At 45.9% G+C, this 10,388-nt stretch overlaps 1 protein-coding gene across 1 annotated transcript; it reads right to left on the reverse strand.

The window, feature by feature from the left end:
* Positions 1-5,867: 5,867 nt before the first annotated feature.
* LOC102459869 (hemoglobin subunit pi-like) lies at positions 5,868-8,835 on the reverse strand. The gene is made up of 3 exons (XM_006124534.3): positions 8,676-8,835; positions 6,860-7,064; positions 5,868-6,126 (listed from the first exon to the last, which is right to left on the reverse strand). The coding sequence occupies exons 1-3, from the start codon at positions 8,768-8,770 to the stop codon at positions 5,998-6,000; spliced, it is 429 nt and encodes a 142-aa protein (XP_006124596.1). The 5' UTR covers positions 8,771-8,835; the 3' UTR covers positions 5,868-5,997.
* Positions 8,836-10,388: the final 1,553 nt, after the last annotated feature.

Below are 10,388 nucleotides of genomic sequence, written 5' to 3' on the forward strand. Positions count from 1 at the left end.
CCCGCAGCCCTCCCCCGGGCCCGCTGGGCCGGCCCCGATCTTATCCCCAGCCAGCGGCCGGCTGCCGGCCGGGCGGGGCAGGCGCCACGGGACCGGGCAGTCACCGCCTTCCCAACTGGACGTGCCAAGATGCGGAGCGCAGCCCGGACTCCTCTCCCGGGAGCCTGGCGAGCCCAGCCCGCGGGGACAGCCAGGCCACGGGGCGGGGAGCAGCCCACAGGCACCGAGCTGTCGGGGCGTCCTCCGCAAAGCACCCACCGTCCCCTCCCCCTGCCCCGGCGCCCCGACTAGTGCCAGCCCGCTCCCAACACCAGGGCCGTAGCCGCTGGCAGGTAACTGCCCGGGGACGTTCCCCGAGGGGCTGGCTTCTGAGCCTTCCCTACGGGGGCCAGCCTGGACTGGTCTGCATCTGGCGCAGAGCATCCCAGAAGCTGGCCTCTTTGCCCACAAGGGGCTTAGCACAGTCCTCAGAGCCCTCTCCTGACCCCGGGGTGGACCCGGTTCCATGGAAGCCAGCGGAGGTACTAGGGTGAACAGGACGAGCAGAATTCGGCCCATCTCCTGCCCCTTGGTTGTGCCTCACTTCCCTTGGATATTTCCAGCCTGCCTGGGAAATGCACTTGAACTTCTCAAGCTGCCCTGTCTCTGCTTGTTTAGAGATTTCAATCTCTCATTGATTCATCAGCTGCAAGGCCAGGAGGGACCATTGGATCATCCAGTCTGGCCTCTTGCATGGATCAAGCTGTTGGTTCTGGCTTTCTCTGCTAGCTAAAAGAGCCCTTAGTCAAGGGAGACCAGCCATAAGCCTCTGTGGAAAAGGAGGGAAACCCCATAATCTTCTACAGGAAAGATTCAATGCAGAAAGAGTGTAACTTGTTTATTGCTTCCCCCTGCTCCATAATTCTCCCTTCACCCTTTGGGAGTCAACAGGACAGTATGTCAAATTCAGTTTGGGCATGAGGCAATGGTTCATTTTTAATTGCATTTGCTGGATTGGGACTACAAAGCTAGGGCTTTTGGTTGACAAGGGGTTCTGCCAGGAGGGACCAAGAGAGATTTGCACAAAGATTGAAGGAAAATGGCCTTTTCCTAGTAGCTAAACTGTTAGTAAATTTACAGCTGATTTTGGAATCACTTTATGAGGAATACAAACTGCAGGACACTATCAAAAATATCACCATTTCTGCCCTTTTGTATATGGCCATTTGCTTATGCAATTACAGTAATTAAATATGCAAATTCTGGTCTCTAAAATGTATTTGTTGTGTTTCAAAGTCAACAGACCACTGAAATAGTTTAAAGTTTTCAAAGAGATTGTTTCCAACATTGGTTCACATTTGCAATGTTATTTTCACGGCTATAAGAGCTATAAACTGCCTTTCCATGAAAACTTGTATTCTGCAGAATCTGTAGCTGTTGTGATGGACAATAGTGTCAGTGGGTTCAAAAAAAGAACAAGGTAAGTTCAGGGAGGAGTGGTCCAGCGACAGCTATTAGCCAGGATGCTCAGGGATGAAACCCTACACTTTCAGAATAGAGAGGGGTAAATAACGGTGCCCCTCAGAGACTGTACTGGGACCCATGTTCCTCAACATATTCATAAATGACTTGGAAAAAAGTGTAAACAGTGAGGTGGCAAAATTTGTGGATGACCATAAAGAGTTAAAAAGGGACCTCACAAAACTGGGTGACTGAGCAACAAAATGGCAGAGGAAATGTAATGTTGATACATACAAAGGAAAATAATCTCAACTATTCCGATAAAATGATGGGGTCTAGATTAGCTGTGGCCACTCAAGAAAGAGATCTTGGAGTCATTGTGGATAGTTCTCAGAAAACAACTGCTCGATGTGCAACAGCAGACAAAAAAGCTCCCAGAATGTTGGGAATCATTAGGAAAGGGATAAATAATAAGAAACAAAATATCGTATTGCCTGTCTATAAATCCATGATACACTCACATCCTGAATACTGCATGCAGTTCTGGTGGCCCCCATCTCAAAAAAGACATATTAGAATTTGAAAAGGTACAGAAAAAGGCAACAAAAATAATTAGGGTTATGGGACAGCTCCCATAGGAAAAGAGATTAATAAGACTGGGACTTTTCAGTTTAGAAAAGAGACAGCTAAGGGGAGAGATGATAAAAGTCTATACAATCATGACTGGTGTGGAGAAAGCAGAATCATAGAATCATAGAACACTAGAACTGGAAAGGACCTTGAGAGGTCATCATGTCCAGTCCCCTGCCCTCATGGCAGGACCCAGTACCATCTAGACCATCCCTGATAGATGTCTATTTAACCTTCTCTTAAATATCTCTAGAGAGGGAGATTCCACAACCTCCCTAGGCAACTTATTCCAGGGTTTAACTGCTCTGACAGGAAGTTTTTCCTAACGTCCAACTTAAACCTCCCTTGGTGCAGTTTAAGCCCATTGCTTCTTGTCCTAACCTCAGAGGCAAAGGAGAACAATTTTTCTCCCTCCTCCTTGTGATACCCTTTTAGATACCTGAAAACCTCAATCATGTCCCCTCTCAGTCTTTTCCTTTCCAAACTAAACAAGCTCAGTTCTTTCAGTCTTCCTTCATCAGTCATGTTCTCTAGACCTTTAATCATTCTTGTAGCTCTTCTCTGAACCTTCTCAAATTTCCCCACATCTTTCTTGAAACATGGTACCCAGAACTGGACACAATACTCCAATTGAGGCCTAATTAGCGCAGAGTAGAGCGGAAGAATGACTTCTCGTGTCTTGCTCACAACACTACTGTTGTTTTTTTGCAACAGCGTCACACTGTTCACTCATATTTAGCTTGTGGTCCACCATGACTCCCAGATCCTTTTCTACAGTACTCCTTCCTAGACAGTCGCTTCTCAGTCTGTATGTGTGACCCTAATTGTTCCTTCCTAAGTGGAGCACTTTGCATTTCTCCTTATTAAACTTCATCCTATTTACCTCAGACCATTTCTCCAGTTTGTCCAGATAATTTTGAATTATGACCCTGTCCTCCAAAATACTTGCAACCTCTCCCAGCTTGGTATCATCTTCAAACTTAATCATCTGTACTCTCTATGCCAATATCTAAATCGTTGATGACGATATTGATCAGAGCCGTTCCCAAAACAGACCCCTGTGGAACCCCACTTGTTATGCCCTTCCAGCAGGATTGTGAACCGTTAGTAACTACTCTGAGAATGGTTATCCAGCTAGTTATGCACCCACCTTATAATAGCCCCATCTAAGTTGTATTTGTCTAGTTTATTGATAAAAATATCATGCGAGACTGTATCAAATGCCTTACTAAAGTCTAGGTGTACCACATCCACCACTTCTCCCTTATCCATAAGACTCGTTTTCCTATCAAAGAAAGCTATCAGATTGGTATGACATGATTTGTTCTTTACAAATCCATGCTGGCTGATACCAATCACCTTATTATCTTCCAGGTGTCTACAGATGAATTCCTTAATTACTTGCTCCATTATCTTTCCTGGCACAGAAGTTAAACTGTCTGGTCTGTAGTTTCCTGAGTTGTTCTTATTTCCCTTTTTATAGATGGGCACTATATTTGCTCTTTTCCCATCTTCTGGAATCTCTCCTGTCTTCCATGATTTTCCAAAGATGATAGTTAAAGGCTCAGATACCTCCTCTATAAAGTAAATCAGGAAGTGCTGTTTACCCCTCATATTAAAAGAACTAGGGGATCAAACAATGACATTAATAGGCAGCAGGTTTAAAACACACAAAAGGAAGCATTTCTTTGTACGGTGCACAATCAATCTATGGAACTCTTTGGCAGAGGATTTTGTGAAGGCCAAGACTATGAGCTTATCTTCACTTACCCAAGATCAATCTCCCAGGGTTCGATTACGCAAGTCTAGGAAGGACCTGTTAAATTGACTTCTGATGGTGCCACTCCCCCCCATTGACCCTGGTACTCCACTGGGTAGCGAGGATTAAGGGAAGTTGATGGGAGAATTTCTCTCGTTGACCTCCTGCAGTGACGGTGCTGCAGAAATTCAACCTAAGGAACATTGACTCTAGCTACCCTATTTTTGTAGCTGGAGTGGTGTATCTTAGGTCGACTTTCTCTAATAGTGTAGACCTGGCCTATAATAGGGCTAAAAGCAGAAGTAGTTAATTTTACTAAAGATAGGGTGCCCCTACCATTTTCCAGAAGCTAGGAATGGGCGACATGGGATGGATCATTTGATGATTACCTGCCTTGTTCATTCCCTCTGAAGCACTTGGTATTGGCTACTGTCAGAAGACAGGATAGTGGGCAATGTGGACCTATGGCTGTTCTTATGTTCTGGGCATCCCTAAACCTCCGATGACCAGCAGCTGGCACGGGAGGACAGGGGAATCACTCCATAGTTAGCCTGTGTCTGAACACCTCCCTGAAGCTCTGGCACAGGAGACTTTTGGAGACAGGGATAGTGGGCAAAAGGAACTATGGTCTGACCCAGGCTAGCAGCTCTTGTGTTCTTATGTCATGGGATCCACCAGGCTAGGCGGATGGCAAGCCTGGGCCAGAGGAACCACAAGCCACAAAATCAGCCTTCTTGCTTGTAGGGCCTCGTGAATAGCCCTACGTGTCTAAACCCCACACTGGTAGTGAAAGGGTTAAGGGCGGACCAATAACCCAATTAGCCTATCCTGACACCTCAAGGAGGTACAAGGAATTAAGGATTAGACCCAGCTCCGAAGAGCCAGAGTGAATGATTGAAGGAATGGCCAATAAGGCAGGACTGAGAGGAGAGCTACAGTAAGGAGTGTATCCCTTGGGGCTGACCCTGAGGGGAGAAGGTAGGAGGGATGAAGGAAGCTGCCAGAAAGGCTCAGGAGCCACTGAAACGGATGCCCTTCAGCAGGAGAGCAATGAGAACCGAGGACTTATGCTCAAGACTGCCTGTCTGGGAGCCACATGCAACACTTCTATTTACTCTTTTTTCATCACAGATGAAGAACCAGAGGACATTGAACTGAAAGGTAACAGATTGGAAACCAATACCAGGGAATGGGGGTTTTTTTGTGCACAGTTAGCCTGTGGAACTCATTGTCGCAAGATCTCTTTGAGGCCAAGAGCTTGCAAAATTCACAAATAATTAGGCACTTGCTTGATGGAGAAGCTACATTAGATAGGATCCCTTTAGCACTAGCTCACAGGGGCACTGAATTTGCTTGAAATATAAATTCATAAAACAGAGCCAGCCCAGCCTCTGACATCCTGCTAGAGAATTTTCCTCTGCTTTGACACAGCATCCCAGCTACACTTGCACTTCAGTGGTGTTGTCTAGCCGGGTAACTCAGTTGGGGTGTGTGTGTGTCAGACACTGCCAGCATGGCTCAGCTCAAGGTTCTCTTAAACAAGGACCCTGCCTCTGGCAATGATAAAAAGCAACATGTACAAATATCCCTTCAGTGGTGTTTCTGAAATAGCATGTCCCCCTGATACCCTCTCATCAGAGGCTGGCTTATTCCCTGAAGTAAAAGGGTTATGTCTTAAAATGGTGGGCTTTGGGGAGTCTATTTAATGTAGCTTCTCCATCAAGGAAGTGTCTAATTATCTGTGAATTTGGGCAAGCTCTGGCCTCAATGATACCTTGTGGCAATGAGTTCCAAAGGCTAATTGTGGGTGAAAAAATAGTTCTTGATTGATTTTAAATTTGCTGCCTTTCAGTTCAGTGTCCTCTGGTTCTTCTTCTATGATGAAAAAAGAGTAACTAGAAGTGATTAGGTGTTGTATGTGGATCTCGCTATCTGAGGAGCCCCCTTAGCATCTTGCAGGGAATGTCAGAACACCCTTCCCATTATGAACAACAATGTCCGGCTGGAGCCAGTGAATATTAAAGCACAGAGACAAGAGTGGCCAATTAGAATATTTATTGGCTTTTTGCTTAGGACAACACCCAGGTGTAGGGATTCATGAAGCGTGCATGATGAAGGGTGGGCATCCCACTCTGAGAGGCCTGGCCCCTGCTCTCCTAGGAGACAGTTTATCTATACTTCTCAGTCAGCACCGAAGAAATCTGGGACAGGAACTTGTCCAATGCAGCATGAACTTCCGGGGTGAAGTCGTTGGGAAAGTGGGCGGCCAGAGAGCACAGAATGCAATGGGAAAGCAGCTGCAAGAGAAAAGAGCAGGAGAAAATCACATGGAAAATCACATGCCTGAAATAACACACCTCTGCCTGCTGGGAGCCTGAAACACCAAGCTGGAGTCTCCTTGCCAGGTAGAGTCTCCTCCAGTGGGTATGAGTTACTGACTGAGAAATCCACCTTTTAGACCAGAGAGAAGTCGTTGCTTCACACTGCTCCTCTTCCTTGTCCTGGGACTATAAAGTAACCAGGAATAATCCTTGCACATACAGAAAGCTTTTCATGCAGGAGCCTGAGTCCTTGGCCAAGCACAGTCAGTATCATTCTCCCCATTTTTGATGGGGGTACAAAGATGTGATGCGATCTGTCTAAGATCAGTGGCTCACAGACCTTTGTTGTGGGCACGAGGGACTGAACCGGTAACCTTAGGGGTGAAAGCCATGTGCTTCTACAGCATGAGCTAAAAGCCAACTGGCTCTTGGCTAAGACTGTACAGCAGATTTCACTCTCCCTTGCCAAAGATCTCAGTGCATGGCAGCTAGGTCCATCCATGGCTAATAGCCAAGCTGGGCAGGGGTGGTGTCCCTAACCTCTGTTTGCCAGAAACTGGGAATGAGCGACGTGGGGTGGATCCTTTGACAATTGCCCATTCTGTTCATTTCTCCTGGGGCACCTAGCATTGGCTACTGCAGGAAGACAGGATACTGGGCTAGACGGAGCTTTGGTCTGACCCGTGTGGCCCTTCTTATGTTCACTCACCTTGAAGTTCACTGGGTCAACTCGGAGGATGTAGGCATGCAGCTCACTGAGTGTGGCCAAGGCACCTGTAATGTTATCGATGTTCTTAGTAGCCTCCCCAATAGCACTCAGGACCTTGGAGCCATGGCCATGAAGCTGAGCAGAACCTTGGCTGAGATCGAAATGAGGGAAATAGGTCTTGGTTTGGGGGAAGCCTGAAAAAAGCCTGGAAGAGAACATTAGAAATGACTTCAGTAATGGAAATTGCACCAAGCAGCTGATACAGCCCTGAGTCAGGGAGGCCAGGACCCTGGATCGACACTTGCTCCTGCTCTTCTCGTCCAAAACACTGGAACTGGGAAAAGAATGGATTAGAGAAATGCTCTCTAGACTGTTAGTATTTGACTGTACCCTGTGCTGAAATGGGGCTGGAATGGTCAAACGTTACAGGCCAGCAGTTCTACAGGAGCGGTTTGTAACCTTATTTCTTTGTTTTAGGAAAAGAGTGATAGACCAAATTCATCCCTGGTGTTTACAGTTGTAAATCAATGGAGTCTCACCAAGAAGAATTCTTGGCTAAGCCATGTTTAGATTTACACGCTGAAAAGTATTTTACAAGCATTTTCAACTTACTTTCTTCTTTGAGCTAAATAACCTAATACTTCCCCACAGCCATCCTCATCCTCTGTAGTATATTTTCTGCAGCAGAACCAAATTGCATTTCCCAATGATAGCAGAATCTATAGTGAATACTCTCTATAGTCAGATATTTCATGTCCAGAATCTTTGCTTCAATCAGTATAAGTGAAGCTTACATAGCCAAAAAGGGCCATGAAAAGATTTAAAATGAACTGCTTGAATATCACAAACCTGGGACTAGTCTTCACCTGAAGAAACCAAACATTGTTCCCAGGTTCTTTCCCTCCCTTTGTATCAGCTTGTTTAGACAATTAGCTGTGGATGGATTTTTACTGGAAGGAGTACAGAGCTCTTGGGCCGTAAGGTGGGTTACCCCCAAACTTCAGCTGGTTCATTTGAAATGGGATGTTTGGGGAAAATGTCCCCTTTACTTAACATACATTTCACATAATACTTCAAATCCATTAGTCCTGGCTCTACCAATAAAAGGCTGGCTAGTTGTATTTACAGCAAACCTTCCGTGACCCTACAAGCCTATGTGGTTTACAGTGATATGCACTTCATGGGGGTGTCTACTTCTCCTGCTAATCTGTTACACATCAAATGGAATGTTGAGACATGTTCCAAGCATCCTGCTTGAATACCCCATCACAAGCACTGCCCTGCACTTGCCACTAGAAATTGCATCATTCACATAATAACCCCCTCCCACGTGCCTTTTGTTTTCATGTTCAGCTCATACCAGTGATAACCTTTGCACTTGGCATTATCTGGGTATCAGTGGCCATGTGGAGTCACTCTCCGGAGCTCCGCCCAGCTGGCATCCATGGAAAGTGAATAAAACAGAATATTCTTTCTTTTGGGGTTTGAAATCATCCCGCAGGATTGGACAGCAGGGATATTATTCTCTGTTAAACTCCATAGAGTGTTAGAGTCATTTCTATAGAGCGCTGCTGTATTCTACAGGACTTTCCATGAGGGTTATTCTCCAGGAAAAGCTGAGGCCCTCAATCACCAATGTTTGAAGAATACCCTTAAAATCTGCCCTCTCAAGAGCTTCATTGTCTCTGATTTCCCCAGGCTTCTGAACTACAGACCCACATTCACCCCTGGCACAAACTTTACCCCCGAGTGTGTCCACCAGGGTGAAATCTGAGACAGGCCCACAGAATCTAAGCAAAGATAGCACATCACTTACCTCTCCAGTGACTCGGCCCCAATGGCATTAGCATGGGTAGCGACCTTTTCCCAAATGGCAACCACTGCCGCCTTCTCAGCTTGAGTCAGAGTCATCGTTGCTGGGGGGTTGTGAGATCAGCCTCCTTGCAATGGTCACTCGGACAGGCCTGTGCTGATCATCCTCGCAGCCCCCTTATAAAGGGGACGGAGAGAGCAGAACTTGGCAGCTGTCCATTGCCATTGGTCACTTCTGGGGCCCACCCCGTGAGGAAGGGCTCTCTTATCTCTCTGGAAAACAATCCTTGTCCTGCCCTGGACTGTTCACTGGGAGGCGTTATCATTTTCTCACATCTTAACGCAGCAGTGTGGTGGCCTGGGGAAATGAACCGGCTGCAGGGGCAGAGATGAGCAAACAGACAATACGGAGAATCGTAATGACAAGGTGGAAAACATCAGGCCTAAGAGCAAGGAGGGAATCATCCACGTGTTTTACAGATGTGCTAACAGGCTCAGAGAGAAACGAATGCAATGACAGGCCACTGCTTTTCAGGGAATACATGGGGACAGAGCAGGGTGTGCTAAGTGTAGACTGTGGATGAAATCCTGCCTGCACTGAAGTCAATGGGAGTTAACCCTGTATTGCTCCTGCCAAGTATTATTCACAAGTAATTTACCATTACTACATAGCACTAGCTACAAAAAATGACACCACTTCAGATTTAAAAACATCTCATGGAAGCAGCGGTATTTTGTATAAACACACACAAACACACACTCACTCGCATACACATCTTGCTGGGTTGAGTAGGGTTCTATGTGTGTGGGGGGGGCATATGTAAACCACGCATCCAGGGTGGTTCACTGTCCCATGTAGTGGCACTCAGATCACTTAGAACAAGAGGTAAGAACAAGGGAGTGCTACAGCTTAAGCTGAGAGCCAGCTGGCTTTGTTGCTCAAGCTGTAAAGGCTCCTATGCTGAGGTCTCAGGTTCAAGTCTGCCTGGTGGTAGTTATATATATATATGCAAAATATTATGATGAATTAACTACACATCTCAAGGCCTCTGGACCACACTACCTGCATATGAGTAGTCCTGTGGCACCTTAGAGACTAACAAAAATATATACAGTGAAGCCTTTGTTATCTGGCACTCTGGTAACCAGAAAACTTTGTTAACCAGCATTGCCCCTAGCCACAATACTGTCACATCACATCTTCAGGTGCACAGGCCTGGCTTGGTTTACCATGATTGGCTTAACAATTTTTTATTTAAGAGGTACTAATCATCTTTAACTCAAAATAGAAATGTGAGACCAACTGCCTCACACTATTAAAAACTTACGTTTTATTATTATTGTCCATTGGTTTTCCTAGGTTGATGAGACCCTCAGATAAATGGAATTTTTAGATAACCAGATCCTAATCCCCAAGCATGCTGGATAACACAGGTTTTACTGTCCATAGCATCATGGGCTTCTTCAGATGAGCTTGAGTGGAGGACAAAAAATCATTGGTGTAAAGGAATCTCTCTAGAGCTCATGGCTGGAGTACTTAATTCTTCAGGTCTTTCATTCCTCGATGTATAATTCTGACAATTGTTTATCTATATGGTGGGATAGCAGAGAAGGCCGGGAGCCTATTGTGCTCCAGCTGTACTAAAACACAGGAGGACATGAAGAGCTCATGGTCTAAACACATAGAAATAAGCGAGGTACGGGGGTGAGAGGAGGA

This window comes from Pelodiscus sinensis, chromosome 16 (genome assembly GCF_049634645.1).
Source record: "Pelodiscus sinensis isolate JC-2024 chromosome 16, ASM4963464v1, whole genome shotgun sequence".
Lineage (NCBI taxonomy): Eukaryota > Metazoa > Chordata > Testudines > Trionychidae > Pelodiscus > Pelodiscus sinensis.

Bases quoted from the DNA above. Each gene is read 5' to 3' on its own strand.
- LOC102459869 (XM_006124534.3), bottom strand. From the start codon at position 8,770: ATGACTCTGACTCAAGCTGAGAAGGCGGCAGTGGTTGCCATTTGGGAA. The intron at 7,065-8,675 runs GTAAGTGATGTG...GTTCTCTTCCAG, and splicing joins GGGGCCGAGTCACTGGAGAG to GCTTTTTTCAGGCTTCCCCC. The intron at 6,127-6,859 runs GTGAGTGAACAT...TTTCTCTTGCAG, and splicing joins TTGACCCAGTGAACTTCAAG to CTGCTTTCCCATTGCATTCT.